Source organism: Benincasa hispida, chromosome 5 (genome assembly GCF_009727055.1).
Source record: "Benincasa hispida cultivar B227 chromosome 5, ASM972705v1, whole genome shotgun sequence".
In the NCBI taxonomy this organism is placed as follows: domain Eukaryota; kingdom Viridiplantae; phylum Streptophyta; class Magnoliopsida; order Cucurbitales; family Cucurbitaceae; genus Benincasa; species Benincasa hispida.
In genome coordinates this window covers 58,537,795-58,563,809 of record NC_052353.1, presented here as the reverse complement: position 1 = coordinate 58,563,809, position 26,015 = coordinate 58,537,795, and the positions used below count along the sequence as shown (strand labels likewise).

The 26,015-nt window shown below is 36.7% G+C and overlaps 1 protein-coding gene across 1 annotated transcript in view; it reads right to left on the bottom strand.

The window, feature by feature from the left end:
* Nucleotides 1–19,902: 19,902 nt before the first annotated feature.
* Nucleotides 19,903–26,015, bottom strand: part of LOC120077420 (probable disease resistance protein At5g63020) — a 36,213-nt gene continuing 30,100 nt past the window's right edge. The window contains exon 5 of the mRNA XM_039031302.1: nt 19,903–19,968. Within this exon, the coding sequence (XP_038887230.1) occupies nt 19,903–19,968 (66 nt within the window). The remainder of the gene's footprint in view (nt 19,969–26,015) is intronic.

The following is a 26,015-nucleotide window of genomic DNA, read 5'->3' as shown; positions in this document are numbered from 1 at the left end:
AGTTTGGGGTGGTGAAAAGCATCTAAAAAATGCTTTTATTACCTTCAAATTTAGAACTAATACTGCTAGTTTTGTTTAGTTTGACGTGGTTTATTGAGTAATTTCAAGAAACTAAACATCAGGAGCAATTTGTGCAATAATGATAAGAAAAAACCCAGGGAAAAACTCTAATTTTGAGAAATTATGGTTTGGCCATGGAATTAGGAAGAAACCAAGGACCAAGATCAAGAAAAGAGGAAAATTTGGAAGGCAATTTTGGAGAGCCAGTGTTGAAAGAACATTGTAACGCTGCTCCCTGACGTTGTAGACCCGAGACCAATTGGAAATAGGGTAGCATTGCAACCTTATGACTTTGACGTACGGCTGGTATGACGCCAGCGTTGCAACACTACGAGCGTAATATAAATAGCAGCATTTTGTTGCCAGGTCTGAAAAAGAGAAGAGGAGGAGAAAAAGTGGGTTGACTTTGATAGATTTTACCTAAATTATGGTTCGTATAAGAGTCGAAACAAAGAAATTCTGATAGTTTTTTAATGGAAGACTCGAGATTTCGATTGAGAGTTGATCTGAGAGTGTTTTTGGATTGATTATGACAGGAAGATTGATTGTGATTGTGCAGTTTTGTTGAAGAACAATCTGGTATTCGTGACGAGAGTCAAGAAGACCATGATTGGGATTCGAACCTTTGAGGGGAGATCGTTCTTCTTTGTTAATTTATTTTTTTCCATAATGATTGTTTGTTTGTTAAATACCGTTATCAGATTCATGCGTGGCTAAACTCTGTTATTCTATAGTGTTTGTGGATTTTAGGGATGTTACTTTGAATTTGAATTTACAATAGATTGATTTTATATGGATTTCTAAATTATTTGTGTTTAATGCTTTTGGTTAACTGGCCACTAATTGAATGAACTTAAGTTAATTAGATGTCTCGAGAGAGAATTTAATTCCCTGGACCCAATAATTTAGATTGTTATTCGAAATTGCATGAGAGTGAATTTAGTACAATAAGAGGTGCGATTGAAGGGTCTTAATGTTATAACTATTCAAGCGATAGAAGAGATTCGGGTTGATGGGTAGTTATTACGATGGTTTGAGCTCGAGAGAGGATTTCCTTATTTTAGAACTTCTAGCCTTAATCTATCAATTTCAATCAATTGCTTGTCACATCCATTGTATTCCCTAAATGAAACAAAAACACTGGAATTATTTTGCTCTGGATCGTTCTTGTGTGTGACTAAATTATTGTTATTCGTGGTTATAGATAAAAGATCATCTTTTGGTTGGCTGGATAAAATTGATGAAGAATTGTGATAGCTAAGTTAGGAAAATTTTGCTCACGCCAATCCCTAAGGACGATACCCTACTTGGGATTTATTTCTTTGATTGTGTGCGCTTGTGCATATCGTCAATATCTACATTTCACAAACTTCGCATATACTGTTTCACTCAAAGTATAAACCCCATCGCACATAACTTAATGTTCGAGTAATATAAAAAAATCAATCTTATTTGTAATAAATTGCATTAAGATCAAAGCGTTAGACTTCATTGCATACTTGTAAAGCAATCCCTGAGTTCAACCCTGGACTCACCAGGCTTGTAGTTGAGCCTGCACTTAGGTTCAGTTAGATAAAACAATGTGTTATAGCCTAACAATTAATATTCCTTTCATTGTGTGGTATGAACACATCAAGTTTTTGGCGTCGTTGCCAAGGATTGCAATAACTAACTATGCTAAGACTACTGTTTTTTATTTTCGTAGACCTTGATTGTTGGAGTATTGCACCTTGACTACGAGAAAGGTACAAACGATCTATGAGCAAAGGGTCCATGCCCGAGCTTGTATACGACCCAGAAATTGAGAGAACTTTTTGAAACGCACTCCAAAAGTGCATTCTTTGGGCTTAGAATTTTGTTAATTGTATGCTTAATATGAAATCTTTGATGCTTTTTATGTTAAATTTTAGGAAATCGAAATATGGAACCAGAACAAGCAACTTTGAGGATTTAATGGCCAGGGAGCATTTGAAAATAGATAAAGGGGCAAAAATGTGAAGACTAGAGGCAGGGCAGCGTCAAGCAAGAGTCGCAATGCTGCCCCAAAACGTTGAAGACCTGAGAGCATTTGAAAATAGGGTAGCATTGGAACCATTGCGACACTCCAAAAGACAAAGGTGCATTACGTATACATTAACATCAACATTGTAACGCTGCGACTGCTGTCTATAAAAACAGAGTTATTTCAATTTGAATAGGGGAGGTGTTTTAAGGCTGGTTTTTAGAGCATAATCGATATTGCGGTAAGGCCTCCCTAGGATCAAAGATTTGAAGAGTTTGTTGGGTTGCGATTCCAGATTCGAGGCCGAGAGTCAAGAATAAGGCTTGCATCTTCTTCCCTCTTTTATTTTCTATTCCTTTGTGTTCGGAAACTTCATGAATGGTCTACGTTTATGTTGTATTCATGAGTGACTAATTTGTGTTTCTAGGGTTTTTACTAGTTGTATGGATTGCTCCAACTAAATTGATTATTTCTTAGATTGAATTTATGTAGAATTATTTTAGCGTGCTTATTCTTAATGCTTGCGAACAATTGGTCATTATTTGAATGTTCTTTACTTAATGGTCTTGCTCGAGAGAGGGGGTGTTAAGTTAGATCTAGCATGTTAAACTGTTAATCAAGTATGCACGAAAGTGATAGGAGATTAATAGAGAATGTTGAAGGAGGAACTTAATGATATAACTAATCATGCGATAGAAGAGATTTGGGTCGATGGTTAGTTATTAGAATTTGTTATTTTTATTCTTAATATGAGATCTTTGATTCTTTTTATGTTTAATTTTAGGAAATCGAGTAATTAGACAAGAATAAGCAATTTTGAGGATTTAATGGCCAAAATACCTCAAGAAGGTCAAAACTTTGACCTAAGGCAATGATCATAATGAAAAATGGAGAAAAAGGACAAAAAAAATGTGAAGACTGGAGGTAGGACAACGTCAAGCGAGAGTTGTAATACTGCCCCGCAATGCTAAAGACCCCAAGCATTTGAAAACAGGGCAACATTGCAATGCTACCTTGCATTGCGACGCTCCAGAAGACAAAAGCACGTTACCTATAAATTAATATCAGCATCGCAATACTGATTTTGTTGGAATACAGAAACATGCAGTAGAAGAAAACAGGATCACTAAGCATTCTAATTCCTTAATTTTGATATTAAAATAAACATGTTCATAAGGTAATAAGATGGTTTCAAGAAACACATACCTTTGAAGAATTCCTCTCCGATTCAAGCTGCTTCTCTTGTATTCTCAACTCCAATTCTACAGTGAACCACAAAGAGATCTTCTCTACTATTTTTAGCCTTGAATTTGAGTGGTGGAACACAAGATTGAGGTGAATTTGGTAATCAAGTTTGGAGGGTTTTGAGAGAAGATGAAGAACACAGTAGAAAACTAATTTTTTGTCTTTCCATTTCCTAATCCTCTGGAAGTGAAGAGTTTTATCAACTCTATTCAAGCAAGCACATCTAAACATTGTCAATGCCAGCTACAAGTTGGTGTTAAAGTGGGCTAGATTGTGAATTTAATTAGAAATACCTCCTACTTAATGAAAGTTGGAGATTTCTACTTACAATTTTAATTTCCAATTTCTAGTTTAAATTCAAATTTTAATTAATTCCAAAATTAACTAAAATTCAAAATTAATCTTTTTTAAATAATTAAACATATTTAATTGATTAAATAATTAATTAATATAACAATATAGGACAAGATACTAAACCTGTCTCTTATACACATCTAGATGTGTATAAGAGACAGCCTAATATTTAAACATGAATTCTATTCATGTAATTAATATTTAAATCAATATTTAAATATTACAAACTCTCCAATTTCATTTACTTTCGATAAATTAAACATTAATTAATTATATAAAATATAATTATACAAACCCTAATTTGAATTTGAACTATTCAAAATCAAACCCTAAATTCAATTTGAATATTTCAAATTGAAATTCAATTTGAATGCTTCAATTTGAAATCATTCCAAATTCATTCAATTTTTTAATCCAAGGTGTTCATGTTTTACGAACTAGTAGAGGGACCTTATGGACCTACAGATCATGAGGTCCAACGATGTGAGATTAATTTGCTAAAACTCTTTAGACCAAATTAATTAGTATTCGTCAACTATCGAGTCACACCATTATAGCTTGATAGTTGCACTCTCCCAACGGTAGATATATTTATGTCCACTTGATTTAATCATAATCAATAAGTCAACACTTCACAGGTTGTACGTAATAACGTCTAGGTCAAATATTATTTTACCCCCAAAATTATATCATGCTCTTTAAGTTCCACTGATCCTATAATGAACAATTGGTTTGTGATCCAATCACTAAACCAGATCCCTCTCGAGCCAATAAGAGGCTGGGGCCCCTTGTTCAAGACCTGGATTCAGTACTTAAGAGAACAACTTTCCTCCTATCTCTAAATTACGTACGTGTGAGTTTTGTCTTGCACCCTATGTCCCTAGCTATCTACCCTATCTTACCCCTAAAATGGGAGGCTTATTAAGCCGGCATTGTTGAGCCAACCCTCGCCTATGTAAATCTAAGTATAATCCCGAATAAACAAGAGTTCATAGTTAGCTCAGGATTAAGATCGAGTTATCTAGGTCATCTAAGGAAAATAGTCAGTCTTAAACAGTAAACAACATTATAAAGTAAGAATGACTTATTTCTTGGTCCGATCTTACGCAAACTCATTGAATAGGACGCCTCCACTCCTCATGTCAATCACTCTATTTATAGCACCTTACAACAAATTGTAACAACTACAAGTGGGCCGCATTCGATAGTGTTACCAGAATAAGGCACCCAACCTTATTCATATACTATAGAACATTTTGACTATTTACTCGAACCTGATCCATTTTTATGTCTCCACATAAAGTTCAAGTACTCATATAATAGCCATGGATCTTATTTTATTGGATTTAGTCTTTAAAAGTGCAATTTAGAAATTCAATAACAACTTTATTGAAGAAATGTTGAATAGCATCTTTATCGATAGTAGAAAATGTTTAACTCTAAAAACTATAAGTTTTAGGACATACAACCCAATAGGTTTACAGCGTTGCAACACTGCGACTACTGTCTATGAAAGCAGAGTTGTGTCGATTTGAACAAGGGAGGCATTTTAGGGCTGGTTTCTTAGAGCGTAATCGGTATTGCGGCGAGGCCTCCTTGGGGAGAGTAATTCTGGATAGAGGCGGCATCTCGATGCTTCAAAGGATCAAAGATTTGAAGAGTTCATTAGGTTGCGATTCGAGATTCAAAGACGAGAGTCAAGAACACGACTTGCATCTTTTTCCCTCTTTTATTTTCTGTTCCTTTGTGTTTGGAAACTTCATGAATGGTCTATATTTATGTTATAACCATGGGTGATTGATTTGTGTTTCTAGCATTTTGATCTAGTTTTATGGATTGCTCAAAGTAAATTGATCCTTTCTTAGATTAAATTTTTCTATAATTATTTTAGCATGCTTATTCTAGAACGGAATGTGATGGCAGCAGTTAGCAACCCTTTGTGGCACTTATTGCCTAACTGACATCCTTAACCTGCTTAGAAAACCTTGGAAATACATACTATTCAATAAACCTAGGAAAACTTTAAAAACAACTTCAGAACACCAAGGTCCAACACATAACATAAATACATCATATTACTAATTATAGAGTTTAGTGGGTCCCAACATCCATCACTAGTCCCTAGCATGAACAACACATATGTACAGACATAAACAAAATAGAAACCTAGTACGTCACTATAGTTTTTATGCTAGTCTTGAGTCCTTGAGTGACAGAGCAGCAGGGTACCTAACCTCTAAGGAGATGACCACTACCTAGGGAGGAGGAAAACATTTAAAATGAGTAAGCTACTAGCCCAGTGAGTGACCAATTAAACATAAATGTCATGCTTTAAACTAAAAACTGCCAAAAAAACTCATACTTAAAACTTTAACACATGAAACTGTTAGAAAACATTAAATATCTATATCCTTAGATGAGAGAGAACCCTTTTTCTCAATCTCTCAATGTCAGTACTTAGTTTGTGTGGAATAACCTCAACACTACCAATGTCAACTCTACCTATGCACACATGGTAATAATTAAGTATCGTCATACCTTAGGCACTACTACCCAGATACCTTCTCATAGTCTTTCGATGTTGGCTCAATATATACATCATAAAACCTTAATCATTAAAGCATGTATACTTGGAAGCATAATAACATGAAACATGAGCTTTAACATCTTTTTCATATAAACATAAACTTTAAACGCACGCTTGTGATCATAAATCACATAAATGCTTAAACATGCTTCTATAAACTTCCTTTTAAACTAGCATGCATTAATAGCCCTTTTAAAACTTATTTTTCATGGAAACTATTTTAAACATTCTTTTAAAATAAGAAAGCATGGGTCTAGACTTTTAAGTAAAGTATGGGTTACGAAAACATTTAGAAAACTCTTAGTTTTATCACTCACAGCCTTGGACGTTCCCCCCAGGGTTGATGAGCTTTTCTTTTTGGTGTTAACCCTGTGGGCATGAATTACATGTTTAGCCAATGCCATTTGTCTCCTTGTGAGACTATATCTCATAAAAAACTTAACATTTAACTTACAACTTCATCCTTTAGCTCAACACATTACTTCCTTATGTGTTCAATACTTAGGAAAATCCTTAGGTACTAAGGTTGAACCATGTAGCCACCAAACATCAACCAATGCACCAACACGTCTTAGGTGCTCAACCAGCTGCACACCAACACCCACTTAAAGCAACCTTACGCTCATGACCTTAAGCTCATACCACACACCCTCGCGCACAACCTAACATATGCCTTACCAACAAGCTCCTTGTGCGCGTCTGCAACCTGCCTGGGTTGAACTGCCTGCTTGCTAAAGGATTGCAGTTGCCTGCTTGTTCAACCAAAATCTAGTTTCAAATTTGAGCTTGAATAACTTATTTTCCAGACCTTATCTTGGAAATTTTCCTTCAACAAACTTGTTTAAAAATGTCTTAACTTGCTTATCTTAACATTTGAGCTTTGAACTTCTCTTGGTTTGTCCAAAAAACTCCAATATTTACCACTAGCCTAGATTAATCCGAGAGCCTGACCTTCATAAAGATTCCTTCAAACTTCAACTCGAATCTCTAAGAATTTCCACTCAGCAGCCTAGAGCCATTAACTACACTCATCAATAGTTCAAATAGCTCTAGAGTCACCACTTTTGCACAAGTAGGCTGCTTAAACCGATCATTTGAATTGAGGCCTTCTTTTTATATTGTGAACTGCAAACCTCCCTTTAAACTTCAGGCTGCCATCTCACTCACTGATGCTTGGATTTATGAAGTGTGGAATTATGGATGATATGTGTTGATGGACAACATTGTGAACTCAAGTTTCCCCAGCGGAATCCAAGTGTAAATTCCTCTGAGTTTCTTGGTAAGTCCAAGGTCACACACAGGGACTTGTGAAAATAGTTGCGTTGGAGATTTTTATGAAAACTTACAGTAATCGATTAAGTAAATAAGTGTTGGGTTGTTGTTGCGTTAATGAAAATAATAACAAATGCGACAGAGTTTGAAAAGAGTTAGTAAACGGGAAATACGATGAATATGCGATGAACGGGTTGAGAAGGGTTTCGTCTAACACTCCCTAAGATGCGTTCATGCTTTGCGATCATGCAACATACATACAATAGTAAACCACCTCTCGGTGTGAATGCCACGGCTTCTAAGGCTAGAACGCATGCGATAAATATGCGATAAGTCTATAGGGTTACACATAACCTCTATCTCTATTTATGTGATGACAACATGACATTCACACAAATATGCGACCACATAATATCATTCCTATTCCTAGGATGCACGCGATGCAAGTTGACAAACAGAGCTTATCTCTAATCTTGTTTATGCAAGCCTAATCTTGCTCTTTCAAGCTAACCTAGCTCTCTCGAGACATTACGTTCTTTCTTTAGATTCTCTTTCGAGTAACTCTAAAGGGATGTTTCGCACAGCATAAAACAAAACAATTGCAAGCAATGAACCTCCTAGATCATGTTAGCTTAGTTCTTCTCAACCTATTCAACTAGTTTAGCTACTCATGCATATTAAGAGAGTGAGTAGATGTAGAAACAGAACTTCCATTGAATAGATATAAGATGAAGTACAAAATAACAATGCAAGTATAATAAAGATCCTGGAGCAATTTCTTGCCACTAGGTGTTACACTGTTCTACTCGTGCTCTAAAGATATTCTCGCTTTCGCAAGAGTCAACCTGCTCTCTGTTCTTATGCCCCAAGGTTCTCTCTCAAGCCGCCTGGGACGATCTCCAACATCAGCACTCTTCTCTAGTTTCGTCGTAAAATGAAAAAGAAAACTATTCACAGAGATGTGAACTTTTAAGTGATGAAGTAATCGACTGCTTAACCCCTTCTCTGAAGAATGCACTTGGTATTTATAGGGTATCAAAGGAGAAAGGCGACTTCTCTCTCCTAGTTGTACAGATGGGACAATTTTAATTCCTAACTGTCGTGCCGGATAATTGTCACCGATAAAGCTGGATGTACTTTGTGACTGTTATCGGCTATCAACTTAATTTGGATCCGACTGCCGTCAGCTTTCTGTCCCATCGATCTTAATTGTCCTTTCGTCCAGATGTGCCCGCCATGCTGCGGTGATTCTTCTTTGGTAAATGTTTGTGAGCACGATCAATGCAAAGTCTTGCAGTGAAGTTGCGCTTGACTAGTGTATTCCTATGATCGCATTCTTTACATTGCGTTAACACATTATTCTGCACAAAAATATAAAGATCAATTGCTCTAATGCATTGAACACATGCGACCACAATATTATAGAATTTATGCTTAATGGACAAAATTAACGTATTCTATCAATGCAATCCAACATTGTTTAAGAACTTAGCACTATGATAACGCGCATTTTTGCCCGTTGTCACACCCCCAAATTTAAACAATGCTTGTCCTCAAGCATAAGCTAAAGATTCCTTTAGCAAGTTAACCATAAAGTTCTTTCCCTAGATTTCTCAAGGATACTTCATTCAAGTCCTATATGCCAGAATTTCCTTAAATCTTATTCAAATCTCTTCCTAAAATATTTCTAAGACTTAGAGATTGCAAGCTTAACTTTCAAAAGAACTTTACTAAATTCCGGAACATCGCATGATTTATTTCAAAAAGAAAATTTTCCACCGGGTGTCAAATGATTTATCCTTGCACAAAAAATTTCTTTGTTACTATTTTTTTCTAACCTTGCGCTTATCCGAGTGCCTTGCCTTCGTTTTGGCTTGCCCTCACGGGTGTCATGCGGATATCCAACTACGGGCAATGCACTTTTCCTCAGACTAAACTCATACCAATTTGGCAGTGGAGTTGCGGTCATTTATTTATGCGTTGATCCTGGTGACTTTCTTTCGTTTTGGCTTGCCCCCACGAGTGTCAGGGACATCTAACTATGAGTAAGTACCTTTCACAACTTAACTCTTATCAATCATGGGTTTCCCATTGCATTGGCAGTGTAGTTGTTATTCTAAAAAATCATCTTTTTTTTCCTTTCTCTTTTTGTTTTTTTGTAGCGAGGTTGGAAAAAAAATACCCCACACTCCCAAATTTAAAATGCGGCAATGTCCTCATTGCCAAAAGATTAAAATAAGTCATGCGGTGGTAAAAAAAATGCATTGTAATGAAAATTTGAAAGGAAGCTAGCAAACTCCTAACTTCGAGAAATATTTCATGAGGTGAGTATCCTAAGATTTACGTTGACTCTAGTATATATGAAAGAGATAGAAGCATATTTTTCATCATTGAAATCATACTTGGCAGAGAACAACATGCGGAAAACTACTAAAGTTATCTACTTGTTATATAAATGTGGTAATCAAGGAGGATGCGATGATAAAACTTTAAAAAGTAATATGCAATGTGATAGTGCAAAATTTGAAGTAAAGATAAGGAAAAGTACACCCCCAAATTTAGCGTTGTTGCCTGCATTGTACTGACGCATCCATCTTGTGGCGATCATTCTTCGTTGGTTGCAGTGGTGGAATTAAATAAGTGTTGCTTCGCGTACGTTCCCGCAATCCAACACCTCGATCGTTGTAAGGAAAATAAAGAGAGGGTCAAATTATTTCAAACAAAATAAAAATGCATTATTATTATTATTATTATTATTTTGTAGAATTAGGACTGAAAAGTGAAAAGATAGCTAAAGAGAGAGTGAAAATTCTGAGTAGTGGAGAAAAGAGTTGAAGACTTGAAGTTTCCTAAAACTTGTGTCCTTGATAAATTACGATCATTTGATAACGCAGGGACCACCTACTTCCTTCTTCATTCAAAGTTTCTTAGTTCCATGGAGTCGACTTGGCGATGCCAGTCTTCTACATGGTATGCCTTTACTCACTGCCCATTGACTTTGAATATGTTGGTACCGTCGTCATTTGATAATTCTACCGTGCCATGCGAAAGTACTTGTCGAATTATGAAAGGTCTGAACCAACGAGACTTTAGCTTTCTCGGGAAAAGTTGTAGACAGAAATTGAAAAGCAAGACCTTCTTTATAAATTTTCATGCCAGCGCTTGGTGCGCTCTTTATAAATTTTCACATTTTCATATGCATTTTTCCTCCATTCTTCTAGCTCGACCAATTGCATTTTCCGTGCTTCCCTTGCTTTCTTTAAATCGAAATTCAGTCTCTTGACCGCCCACAATGTTTTATATTCCAGCTCCAAGGGCAAGTGACACGCTTTGCCGAATACTAACGCATAGGGGGACATACCTATAGGTGTTTTAAATGCGGTTCGATATGCCCATAACGCATCATCAAGCTTCATTGCCCAATCCTTCTGCGAAGGTTTGACTACCTTCTCAAGTATCAATTTAATTTCAACGATTGGACACCTCGGCTTGGCCATTTGTTTGCGGATGGTATGCAGTGGCCACTTTGTGGAGGATGTTGTACTTGCACAGTAAGTAATTCTTTTATATTGTTGTTGACAAAGTGTGATCCTTCATCGCTTATGATGACACGGGGAGTGCCAAAACGAGTGAAAATATGCTTCTTCAGGAACTAGGAGACTACTGCCGCATCACTTGCGGCGCATGCAGTTGCCTCTACCCACTTGGAAACGTAGTCAACGACTATTAAAATATAGTATTTACCGTTTGAAAGAGAGAATGATCCCATGAAATCAATCCCCCATATGTCAAATAGTTCCAGCTCCAAGATAGTATTCATCGGGATTGTGTTCTTCCATGAAATGTTGCAGTGCGTTGACACCGATCACATTTCATTGTGTAGTCAGTAGCATCCTTAAATAATGAAGGCCAGAAGAATCCACTTTGTAAAACTCTAGCTGCAGTACGTTGTCCTCCAAAGTTCCCTCCATAAGGCGAATTGTGGCACTGTGATAATAAGTGTTGTTGAGCAGCATCTGGTATGCATAATCAAATGATTTGGTCTACACCTCTTTTATACAGATTCTGCTCATCCCAATAGTAGTGTCTGCATTCATTCTTGAGCTTCTTCCGTTGATGGTAGGTGTAATCTTTAGGAAATTGTTCACAGACCAAATAATGAATGATGTCTGCATACCATGGCAATTCTTCTATGCGGAACTGCTGCTTGTCCAAAAACACAACACTCACTTCAGATTCGTTGAGGTCAACCTCGAGATTTTCCAATATGGACAAGTGATCCGCAACATGATTCTCTGTCCCCTTCCGATCAATTATCTCGATATCAAACTCTTGAAAAGGAGAACTCATATGATCAATCTCAGCTTTGCGTCCTTCTTTGTCATCAAATATTTGATTGTCGAGTGATTGGTATGAATGAGTACCTTGGTTTCCAACAGGTATGCCTGGAATTTTTCCAATGCAAAAATCACAGCCAGAAGCTCTTTTTCAGTGGTGGTATAATTAAGTTGAGCAGGGTTTAGAGTTTTACTCACATATGCGATGGGGTGCAAAATTGTTTTCTTCTTTTGTGCTAGTATGGCTCCTATCGCATACCCGCTTGCATCGCACATGATTTTGAACGGCAGTGTCCAATCCGGCGAGATTAAGACAAGTGTGGTAATCAACGCATCTTTTAAAATTTTGAATGCGTTCAGGCAATTGTTGTCAAATTCAAACTTTCTATCTACCTTTAGTAATGCACTCAATGGTCTTGTTATTCTACAGAAGTCTTTAACAAATTGTCCGTTAGAATCCATCATGCCCTAAGAAGCTTTGCACTGCCTTCCATTGGTTGGAGATGGAAGCTTTTCAATTGAGTCAATCTTTGCTTTGTCCACCTCCAACCCTTCTCAGGAGACCTTGTGTCCCAACACTATACCCTCTATCACCATGAAGTGACATTTTTCCCAGTTGAGCACTAGGTTCGTCTCTTCACATCTTTTCAGAATTTTCTCCAGATTGGCCAGGAAGACTTCATAAGTGTTCCCATAAATGGAGAAGTCATCCATAAATATTTCTACTGAGTCCTCGAGATAATCTGAAATGATCGCCATCATGCACCTCTGAAACGTGCTTGGCGCATTACAGAGGCCAAACGACATGCGGCGAAAAGTGAATGTCCCATATGGGCAGGTGAATGTGGTCTTATCTTGGTCTTTAGGAGCTATCATGATCTAGTTGTACCCGACATATCTATCTAAGAAGTAGTAAAAATCATTCCCTACTAATCTTCCAGCATTTGATCGAATGACAGAGGGAAGTGATCTTTCTTTGTGATTGATAACATGTAGAAATACAAGTTATTTATACTGTTTTATTTAGATATTGCGAAAAAAGGAGAAAAAAGTTAGGTCGAATTATAGAAATTGGCTAAGAAATGCAAGAATTATAAATTATCGCCAACACACCCACTGACACCATTGCGATGGTAGGAAAAGATGTTTCCATTCTGTTTTGCAGGAAATCAAGTCACCGCATGCGTTCATGGCTCAAGATAAAATGAACAACGCATCTTCATTTCATTGCACCCATCAATCAATAATGAAGAGATGATCAACGTAATGACAGCGCATGCGACAATCGATCTAGAGCTTAACTTCCACCACATGCGGACAAACAATCGAAGATGCAAAAGAGCAACGCAATTGTGGAGGATTCAGACACATGTACAGCTGCCCGTTGTGCATTTCTGATGGGATTGATTGCGTAACAGAAGAAATATTCATTCCACCATTTCAGAAGCTGCCATAATAATAAAGTGGGGTCCACAAGTCAGAGAGTCAAAGTTGAGCCTATAAATAGCTCCAGCCATTCCACTGAGAAAATATACTTGATACGGGAATATTTTTATATTTGTATATTGAGAGAGCGATTGGTCTGAAGAGCCTGATCGGAGAAGATCCGAGAAGATTTAAGAGACAAGGCCGAGAGATGAGTCTCAGGGCAAATCCTTTCAATCTCCACCGTTGAAGCTATGTACCAAGGTCACTTCTACCAGAGGAGCAAGCCTGAGAGGGAAGCTCTTCTCTCCATTCATTCCATACGCCAGCAAGCAAATCCACCGTCCAGATCTGTGTCAAGACGTTGGCACTCTTTTGTATTTGTTTCTATCTCTTCACATCAACTGTATTTATCTTTTTAATCTCTATCATTCACACCATATATCAGACGCTAAATATTAGTATTGAATGTCATGATCATTTTCATCCCCATCTTTCTATCTATTTCCGTTCATCCGTAATTCTCTTTCTCCACGATGTTTTCTTAATCCCTTGGTAATTAGCATGAATCTAACAAGTAAATTAATCTTTGCTAAAGAAATAAATATGTTTAGCTAAAGCATGCTAGACGGCATCTTCACCTGTGAGAGCAGAAGTGAAGACGCCATTCCTCCTATCGAGAGAAGGTTGGAAGAATGCGTTAACTAAAGCGAGAAGTACTTCCAAAAATGAAAGCAACCTTGCATTCATTACGTTCATTCCTGTTTCACCACAGAGATGTGGGAACACGGCAGATCACCAATAGGTGTACGTCAAGGGAAAGCGGAACGTTAGTTATATCTTTAATGTAATTAATGAACTAGCGATGTTTATATTAATTACCCTTTCTATTTCTGATTCATACATGAAGATTTGGCACCGCATAACACAATCCTTTGTATAATCTTCACAGTCAGTCTCAAACTCAGTATCATGTATCAGTATCCTGCATCTTGTATCATAGTAGCTTAGGTTTACTTTTATTGCACTTTATTTTATTATCGCAACTTTATTTTATTGCACAATTTTACTTTATCGCAATTTAAATTCATGTACCAACCACACTCTCTTATTAATTGTAAAATCGGTCACATATATCATGAACGTAACGCATTAACTAAGCAATCCCTGTGTTCGACCGGATCATTCTGAGAAACCTGCATTAGAATTATACTTGGTTTGAATGCAAGGAAACTTGTGACAACGCGTAGCATACTACAAGCATTTCAATAACACATACATCTAGAAGTAGTATCGCATAAAGTATGAATAAGCATAACACAACATCCACATTCCATTTCCATCCCACGTCAACAAGTTTATGGCAACATGAGCTTATATGATCCATCATTCATCACTATCCATAGGCTTATTTAGAACATCAATACGTAGTGTGACATAATAAGAAGATAAATTTTATGTTTACAGTGCCCGCATTCAATTTACGGTAGTCCATATAGATGCGCCATCCAGTGATGGTCCTCTGCAGTATTAATTCATTGTTTTCACTAGGAACTACCGTCATTTCGCCCTTCTTCAGCACACATTGCACGGGGCTGAACCACGTGCTATTTACAATGGGATAGATAATGCCCGCATCCAGCCACTTGATAATCTCCTTCTTGACGACCTCCTTCATCGTAGGGTTAAGTTTGTGTTTATTTTCAATGGTTGCTTTGTGGTTGTCTTCAAGACAAATGTGGTGCATGCAGTACGCGGGGCTAATTCCTCTGACGTCACTGAGCGTCAAGCCGATTTTTTGCACATGCTTCTTGAGAATGCTTACAATGCATTCTTTTGTTCTGCGTTGAGCGCAGAGGAAATTATCACTGGCAACTTCTCATTTTGCCCCAGGAATATGTACTTCAAATGTGTTGGTAAGGTTTTTAATTCAAGGGTTTGTGGCTCCACGAGAGAAGGTTGCGTTATTTTTCTTTCTTCCTTCGGCTCTTCTTCTTGCATTGCGATCGATCCTTCTTCCTTGTTTGTTTTTGCCACGATCTCATTGCAGGCAACTACGGATGTGTTGGCATCTTCTTCTTCATACTCTTCATCAGACTTTTCTTCTTCAATCAAATTTAATTCATCTTCCGAATTTGGCAGGTCTTCCTCATCAGGAAATTTCATGTCACGAATTATGTTAAATCTGAGCTTCTGTCCGTTTATGCTCAAAGTGATCTCTCCCTTGTGCACATCAATTTGAGCACGACCTGTTGATAGGAAAGGTCGCCCCAAAATGATGGGCACATCTTTATCGACCTCATAATCTAGGATGATGAAGTCAGCTGGCAAAATAAATTTATCAATTGTGATCAGCACGACCTTCACCTTACCCTCTGGGTGAACTAGAGATCTGTTAGCCAACTGAAGAGTCACGGATGTAGGTACAAGTTGCCCACATTTAATTGTCGAAAGATTAACAACAACATCAAATTTATGCTGGCCCCCAACTCACACAGGGCTTTCCCAATATAGAGTCCTCCTATGGAGCAAGGAATAATGAAGCTCCCAGGATCGCTCATCTTTGGTGGGATAATAGATTTGGAACTTTGCGTTAGTGCCACCGTGGCAAATTTTCCAGTGCCTCTTTTCTTGGTTACCATGTCCTTCAGAAACTTGGCATAGGCAGGCATTTCCTCAATCGCTTCACTGAAAGGGATATTAACATGTAATTGTTTCAGCATCGACATGAAGCGTTGGTACTGTACCTCTTCGTTTTTCTTCTTCTTTAGCCTCTAAGGGAAATGTGGTAACTTGACTTTCACGGTTCCCGTTTCATTTGACTTTGAGGTTGACGCAACCTCAAGTTCTACTGCTTCATTTTATTTTTCTCCTTCTTGCGTTGCCGCAATCTCAAGTTCAGCTAGGACGGAGGTTGATTTTTTCTGTTCCTTCTTTTCTCCTTCCACAGTCTTTCCACTGCGCAATGTCACAACCTAACATTTCTCCTTACCTGAACCTCCTGGGTTGCGTGGAAGCTCGGTTGAACTTGGCAGCGCCCCTTGCGGTCTACTTTTGAGCTCATTTGTAATCTTGCCCATTTGCAAATTAAGATTGCAGATGGGCGTAGCCTGACTTTGAAGCACTGTCTCACTTTTCTCTATATATTGCTTCAATAGGCTTTCTAGGGAAGAAGATTGCGGTTGTTGTTGTGAGCTACTTGCTTGGTTGCTCTGTTGACCGTTGCTACGTTGAAAGAACCCTGGTGGCCCTTCTTTTTGTGCCACAGATTGAAAATTTTGTTGTTGATTCTTCCAAGCAAAATTTGGGTGGTTTTTCTACCTGGGGTTGTAGGTGTTGGAAAAGGGGTTGTTCTTTACAAAATATATAGACTGTGGGTTTTTGGGCAATGCCCATCACCACAAGTCGCATACCTTGCGATGTTTTGACTTATTGCGTTGATTTGCCCACCTTGCGATGTTGGGCTGTTGATCGTCATTCCTTGAATCAAATTCATCATTGCGATCATTTGGTTTTGAAATGAAACAATAGCACCGTTATTTACGTCAGAATCTTTGAGTCTTAATCCTGGTCATTCTTCCTCTAGTCTTCATGATTCTTGGAGATGCGGTCCAGGATATTTTTTACCTCATCATAAGTCTTGTCATGCAGACCACCAGCTGCTACCGCATTGAGTGATCTGCGAAGTAGGTTCAAACCGTGGTAGAAAATTTCCATTTGAAGGCAGTCTCGTAGCCCATTATGCGGACAATCTCGAACCAACTTTTTAAACCTCACCCAAGCATTGTTGAGCGATTCGTCCATATCTTGTTCAAAATTAGTGATAAGCTTTCTTCATCTGGCATTCTCTTTAGGTGAGAAATACTTCTCCATAAATTTCTTCACCACCTGCTCCCAAGAAGTGATCTCTCCTGGTTCGAGTGAATAAGCCCATTTCCTCACCTGATCACTGAGACAAAATGGAAACAACATTAGTCGAACCTCCTCAGCAGAGATATCCGGGAACACAAAAGTATTGCAGACTTCAATGAAACTTCGGACGTGAGCGTGCAGATCTTCGCCACGCCTTCCTCCGAATTGTCCTGCAGCCTGGATCATCTGCAGCAACACTGGTTTCATTTCAAATCTACTTCCGTCTAAGGCAGACCTCATGATTCCCGGAGAGAAATCATAGAGGTTTGGCGATGCATAATCCCTAATGGGCCTATTGCGATCGTTTGCCAACAGAATGGGATTTGCCATGATATTGTTGTTGTTTGGTGCTTCATTCCTAGGATGCTCTGTCATTTCTTCTTTATCGGATTGTGGTTGCTATTGGCGTTCTCTCAGTCTCCTTTGAAATGTTCTCTCAATCTTCAGGTCGTAGTTCGCCAGAGGTTGAGAGTTCTGCAAAGAATTCACAAAAATTACCGTTAACAACTATTTTGCCGAAGTCCCAGCCAACGACGCCAAAAACTTGATGCTTGGTTTTATGAAGTGTGGAATTATAGATGATATGTGTTGATGGATAACGTTGTGCACTCAAGTTTCCCCAGCGGAATCCAATATGGATAACGTTGTGCACTCAAGTTTCCCCAGCGGAATCCAAGTGTAAATTCCTCTAAGTTTCCTGGTAAGTCCAGGGTCGAACACAGGGACTTGTGAAAATAGTTGCGTTGGAGATTTTTATGAAAACTTGTGATAACCAGTTAAATCAATAAGTGTTGGGTTGTTGTTGCGTTAATGATAATAATAACGAATGCGGCAAAGTTCGAAAATAGTTGGTAAATGGGAAATATGATGAATATGCGATGAACGGGTTGAGAAGGGTTTCAGCTAACACTCCCTAAGATGCGTTCATGCTTTGCGATCATGCAACATACATACAATAGTAAACCACCTCTCGGTGTGAATGCCACGGCTTCTAAGGCTAGAACGCATGCAATAAATATGCGATAAGTCTACAGGGTTACACATAACCTCTATCTCTATTTATGTGATGACAACATGACATTCACACAAATATGCGACCACATAATATCATTCCTATTTCTAGGATGCACACGATGCAAGTTGACAAACAAAGCTTATCTCTAAGTCCCTATCTCTTGTTTATACAAGCCTAATCTTGCTCTTTCAAGCCATATTCTAACCTAGCTCTCTCGAGACATTAGGTTCTTTCTTTAGATTCTCTCTCGAGTAACTCTAAAGGGATGTTTCACACAGTATAAAACAAGACAATCGCAAGCAATGAACCTCCTAGATCATGTTAGCTTAGTTCTTCTCAACCTATTCAACTAGTTTAACTACTCATTGAATAGAACTTCCATTGAATAGATATAAGATGAAGTACAAAATAATAATGCAAGTATAGTAAAAAGTCTAGAGCAATTTCTTGCCACCAGGTGTTACACTGTTCTACTCGTGCTCTAAAGATATTCTTGCTTTCGCGAGAGTCAACCCGTTCTCTACTTTTACTCCCCCAAGGTTCTCTCTCGGGTCACCTTGGACGATCTTCGACGTCAGCACTCTTCTCTAGCTTCGCTATAAAATGAAAAAGAAAACTATGCACAGAGACGTGAACTTGTAAGTGATGAAGTAATCCACTGCTTAACCCCTTCTCTGAAGAATGCACTTGGTATTTATAAGGCATCAAAGGTGAAAGGCGGCTTCTTTCTCCTTGTTTTACAGATGGGATAGCTTTAATTCCTGACTGATGTGCCGGATAATTGTCACTGATAAAGCTGGATGTACTTTGTGACCATTATCGGCTGTCAACTTAATTTGGATTTGACTGTTGTCAGCTTTCTGTCCCATTGATCTTAATTGTCCTTTCGTCAGGATGCGCTCGCCACGTTGCGGTGATTCTTCTTGGGTGAATGTTTGCGAGCACAATCAACGCAAAGTCTTGCAATAAAGTTGTGCTCGACCAGTGTACTCCTATGATCACATTATTTTCATTGCGTTAACGCATTATTCTACGCAAAAATATAAAGATCAACTTTTCTAATGCATTAGACGCATGCGACCTCAATATTATAAAATTTATGCTTAATGGACACAATTTAACACATTCTATCAATGCATTCCAATATTGTTTAAGAACTTAGCACTATGATAGCGCGCATTTCTACCCGTTGTCACTCACCAAGTGGGTTTAATTCTCCTAACCTTGACAGCTGGCCAACTTAAGTCGGTGGTGCTGTGATCATCCCTTAAATTAACATATGGCTCATCATCATCATACCATCACATGGCACATTCGAAAGCACACCCTCTTGTCCAATGCATGCCTCGCGCCTCTTGTGCCAACGCCTTGTCCTTTAGTCACCGCATGGGTCCCTTGCATGCAATCTCACCTAGCCAACGTGCATTGCAACCCCATCACCTAAACATCCTTGCCATGTCGTGCACGTCCTTGCTTCTCTAACCTCAAAATGGGTTTGGTTGGCGTATTGCTCATGCCAATGTATGGCATCACTTCGACCAACACTTAGCCTTATGGCCAATGCCTTTCTTGTGCCTAAATAACATTAATGGACATGGTTGTCGCACAGTAGGCAACATCCTTCAATGCATGGGCAACATTTAGCTTCCACACTTAGCCAAATTTTTTCCTTACTAAAAGCCTACATACTTTGCTACCCGAGGGCATCATCCACAACACTTAGAAAATTTTCTTCTTCGTAATCATCCTCAAGCTTTTCCTACAAACATAACATTAACTTATACTTAAACATAATTAACATACTTAAGTAGGGAAAGTAGGATTAGGGTTTACAGTTTTCTTGTGTTACTACTACTTTGGATGTTAAGGAAATAAAACTTACATCAATTCAATTTTGAGGTGAAATGATGTGAAAATTCAATGAAAAAGGTTTGAATGAAGTTTAAATAAATATATATTATTTTTCTTTTAATTTTGTTTTCTTGAAAAATGAAACCTTTGGATGGTAAAGTATAAAAGAAACAAAACTCACATCAATTCGATTTTGAGGTGGAATGGTGTAAAAATTCAATGAAAAAAGTTTGAATGAAGTTAAAAATAAATATGTGGAAAACATTTTATGGTAAAAGGGAAAAAACTTCTATTGAGCTAGCAAAACTAAAAATAAATATAAATAAAAATAATCGATGGAAATTTTGAGCCGGGCGAAATCTCGAAATTTTGAGATGTCATCTGAAAATTTTCACTATGGTTTTAGTCCGTAGCTTAACTGAAGTGAATAGTTTTATTTATTTAATTTTTTTAGTTAAACAAATGCCAAACAATTAACAAGGGGAGTAAGAGGGTAATAAGGAAGAGAAGTGGAAAAAAAAGGAGAAATTAAGAAGATGACATCAATGGTTTTTGTTCATATACTAACCGAAAGGTTATTTTTAACTTTGTTTTTCAAGTTTAAGTATACTTTTGAAAGTTCAGAGGTACTTTTGACAAATACACTAAGAGTTCTATGCAAAATTAATGGTAAAGGTATTTTTGAACTCATTTTGGAGTTTAAAAATATTTTCGAAACTTTTAAAATTTCAAAGGTATTTTTTACACAAAATCCAAAGTATAAAAGGGAAAAAAGGGAAAAGATACAATCTGTATTGTGAAATGTAATCAATGGATATTGTACTATTGTAGCGCTTCTTTTGCTGCTTTTAATATTAAATATTTATTTTAAAAAAATGTATTTATATATTTAAATATTTGTAACCCAAATCAATAAGATTTTATTCAAAGTTGCAGCAGAATATCTTATCGAGATTGACACATGTCCCAAGATCCACTAGAGGTGCATTCAATCAACCCAAAAAAGAAGTAAATAGAGTATAGCTCCATTAACAAAAGTAAGCAAGAAGTTGGAGAAAAGCTTTCTAATTCTAAGCAATAGTAAATGCATCAGAGTTAAGGAAAGAGAGGATGTAGTACTCCGAACGGCTGACACTTGACAGTGAGACGATCTCATCCCACAATATAATGATGAGATGGGCTGGTTTATGTTATGAAATGTACGTTTATTATGCTCAAGCTAAAGGCACCACAGGGAAGGCCACCATAAGATTACTCCAGAGAATTTTGAATTTTGTGCTGGGTGGAGATTCACCAGAGAGTTGATGAGGGAGTTCAACGAGGGTCGAAGGTCCTCAGAGGAAGCATCGAATAATTGACTAAAAAATGTTATGGCGAATGGGCAGGCAATAAATAGATGCTCCACCGTCTCAGATTGATTCCTGCATAGAACATACTAATTGGGATTAATATAAAGAGAGGGATTATGCACTTAGCATTTGTCCATAGTGCTTAAACCATTGTGTAAGATGGTCCATATATGAAGAATTTACACTTTTTAGGCATAGAAGAACACCATATATAGATAGACAATATTGATATTAATATCTTGAATTTTGGTGCTTGATAGGTGGATTTTGAGTGATTTGACACTAAACAAACCGTTATTAGCAAGTGACCACCTAACTGATTCATCAACCTGTTAAAATATAAACTTGATTTTGGGTTAAAAGTATTTGGACCTAGTCCAAAACAAATGTCCAATTTCTAGAAAGTCTAAGTATTAAAATATTCTAGAGATATTAATTGTAGGAGATGCTTAGAGCAGATTGAAGAATTATCTAGAAAATATGAGAAAAAAGTGTAATTGTAAATAGTACTCTATAGACATATTTGTAACCATTAGATCATAATGTGTGACAAGATCCTAGCCATAGATTTAGGGTGCCAATTAATATAATAGGAGGGATGTCTTACCACTTGTACCAAGCTAAAAAATTAGAAGTGCTCAATAACATAAGGGCCCGTTTAATAATATTTTCATTTCATGTTTTCTATTTCTGTTTCAGTTTGTCATTTTTTAAGAAACTGATTTGTTTGATAACTATTCACATTTATAGTTTCTAGATTTTAAGAAGCATTTTTAAAAATGTGGTCAATTTTGATAAACAACCAAAAGTAGTTTTTCCCTGTTCCGTAGACTCTTTCTCAATTCTCTCTTCCAAATTTTCTCCAACCTCCAAAAGTTTCTTTCCAACACATCCAATAAGTTATCCGGGGAGAACAAAGCAGACATGTGAGCCCATGTCTCAACGTCAGAATTTAAAAAAAGTTTAAGAAATATGAATGTATTATAAATATTATAGAAAATAAATGTTCATTAGATGCTCATGCTTAGTATCCATTGACTATGTGTCATGCCCCCATTTTCCAAAGTATTATCCATGTGTCTTGTAAATACTCATTCTTAGTGTCTATGTAATCCACCTTTTACTTGTCAAATTTCCTATAAATAATGGCCATTGGTGGGTTTTGAAAGATACATATTGGGCAAATTCCATACAAATTGGATAAAGTGGAGAAATTTGAGAATTTTCTCATTTCTCATTTTGTTAATTTATTTTTATTTTATTTTATTTATATATTATGTTTTATTTATTTTATTATTATATTATATTTATTTTAATATTATATTTTATTACCACTCGTGTTCCTCTTGTGCTCCTCAAATTCACAACATGTTATCGGCACAAGCTCCTATTGTTTTTCTTGCTAAAGGTAGGTTCTAAAGGTATGTCGGTTTTTCCCTCTTCATTATATTAACAAATTTAATGTTATTTTGCATATTTAATATCTATTAAATTTCCAACATAAGTACAATATTTTATGATAGTGCTGCATGACAAATCTCACAAAATTAGAATGTTTTGTCCTTAATATTAACAACAATAATTATTTTTCATGGGTACTTGATGCCGAAATCTACGTACATGCTATGAATCTTGGGGACACTATTATAGAAGAAAATACGATATCTAGTCAGGACAAAGCAAAAGCTATGATTTTCGTTTGTCATCATCTCCATGAGGGATTGAAAATGGAGTATCTTACTATAAAAGATCCCTGTATCTTGTGAAAAATTTTGAAAGAGAGATATAATCATAAAAAAAACAGTTATTTTTCCTAAAGCTCATTATGAGTAGATGCACTTGAGGCTACAAGATTTCAAATCAGTAAGTGATTACAACATCACATTATTTAAAATTAGTTTGAAATTTTTGTTATATGGAGAGAAAATTACTAATGTCGATATGTTAGAGAAGACATTTTCTACATTTCATGTCTCGAATATGCTCCTGTATGAGCAATATCGAGAGAGAGATTTTAAACAGTATTTTAAATTAATTTCATGTCTTCTCATGGCCAAACAAAATAACGAGTTATTGATGAAAAATCGTGAATCTCGACCAACTGCAATGACAACATTCCCTGAAGTGAATGCTTGAATGTTAATAATCATAGTCAAGTTCGTGGTCATGGTCATGGTTAAGGTATGACCATGGTAGAGGAAGAAATTATTATTATTTTCGTGGTGGTCGCTCTAATTATTCAAGTTTCAAAAGAACCATGCAAAATGATGATCACAAAGAAAAAACTCCACAAGATAAGAGTTCAAAGAGTGTTGAAATAAATGCTTCTGATGCGGAATGGCTGGCCATTGGTCACATACAAATTGTACATCAAAACACTTAGTTGACCTCTATCAAGCCTTCTTGGAGGAAAAAGGGAAAAATGTGGAAGAAAATTTTGTATACTAGGATAATAATATATTTGCCCATCCAGTATGAAAAATTTGGATGTGGCAGACTTCTTTGAATCTTCTCAAGAGAAGATTGGCATAGTTAATGGAATATCAAGCGTTTCTTTTGATCTTGAGAATATTTAGACTTATTGTTGTTTTTTTTTTTCTTTTTTTTTTATCTATCTTCATATTTTCTTAAGTAACTTTTGTATATTTTAAGTGTTGTTTTTCTTGTTATAATTATTTTCTTTTAATGAAGAAACCTGGATCATTTTCATATATTGGGTGACTAAAAAACGAGTAAAGAAGATTTGTGTCTAGTAGACAGTGCAACTACACATACAATATTTACAAGTGAAAAACATTCTTCTAAACTGACAATGTTGGAAGCAAAAGTCAATACGATATCAGGATCTGCAAACTTGACCGAAGATTTTGGAAAAGAAAATATTATTTTGCCTAGAGGAACAAAATTTACAATTGACAATGCATTGTTCTCTAGTCAATCAAAGAGAAATCTTCTAAGTTTTAAAGATATACTTTGCAATGGTTATCATATTGGGACTAATAGTAAGAATAATATGGAATATCTATATATCATATCCATTTTCTTAAATGAAAAACATATATTAGAAGAGTTTCCTTCTTTATTTTTTGGATTATATTATACTCATATACGAGTAATTGAAACATATGCAACAATTGACATAAAGTTCATGAATCCAGACATATTTATAATTTGGCATGACAATAGGTCATCCATGGTCTATAATGATGAGGAGAATTATTGAGAATTCAAATGAACATACATTGAAGAGCTAGAAGATTCTTCAATCTAATGAATTACCATGTGATGCTTGCTCTCAAAGAAAATTGATAATTAGACCATCACCATCTAAAGTTGGGATTGAATCACCTACGTTTTTAGAACAAATTCATGGTGATATATGTGGACCCATTTGAAGGATCCCTTTGAAGGGTCCTTAAGCGAAAATGGATCATCCCAAATCTCATTTTTACAAAAGAAAAGTTTACACAAAATCATAAACATATCATGCATTTAATACATAATTTTCAGCATGCTTGAGGAATTAGAAGAGGAAAAAGAAAAGACTTGCCCTTGAAGAATCCAAATCTTCACGTTTCCTCTTCTCTGTGAAAATCACGAATAGATTGAAATGCCAAATGGGCACCACAACTTGGAAACCTCAGTATTCTCAGGTGAGAACTGAAGAGTTTGTAGGGCTCTGACTATTTTGGTGAGAGAAGGGAGATTGAGAGGAGAGGAAAAAGACTTTGGAATTCCACAAAGCTGAGGGAAATCGGACACAAGGATTTCCATGAGCAGTGGAAGAATCTTTCCAAATTTCAATCGTAAATGAACCACAACAATTACAGTCACAAACAGAAACATATGGTTATGCATAAAATAGAAATTACAACATGTTTTACTACATGATCAAGGGAAGGAATTGACAAAACTTTGAAGACTCATCTTCAAGTTCCTTGATCACGAACGCTCGATCACAGCAACACAACAACACATGAATGTTTGTCCAACACGACTGCTGATAACTTATAGAAATACAAGTTATTTATGTTGCTTTATTTAGATATTGTGGGTAAAAGAGAGGAAATATGCGTCGATTGTATGGAAATTGGTTAAGAAATGCAACAATTATAAATTATCGCCAATACACATACTGACACCATCACGATGGTAGGAAAGGATATTTCAAGTCTGTTTTGCAGGAAATCAAGTCACTGCTTGTGATCAAGGCTCAAAGAGAAACTGAACAACGCATCACCGTCGCATTGCGCCCGTCAAACAATATTGAAGATACGATCAACGCAATGACGGCACATGCGACAATCGATCCAGAACTTAACTTCAACTGCATGCGGTAATAAAAGCAACATCGCATGCGAGCATACGATCGAGAGATGCAAATGAGCAACGCAATTGCGGAGGATTCAGACATGTGTACAGCTAATCGTTGTGCATTTTTTACGGTTTGATTGTATAATAGAATGAATATTTATTCCACCATTTCCGGAGCTGCCATAACAATAAAGTGGGGTCCACACTGCAAAGAGTCAAAGCTTTCATCTATAAATACCCTAAAAGAATTCACTGAAAAGATATACTTGATACGAGGCTATTTTGATATTTG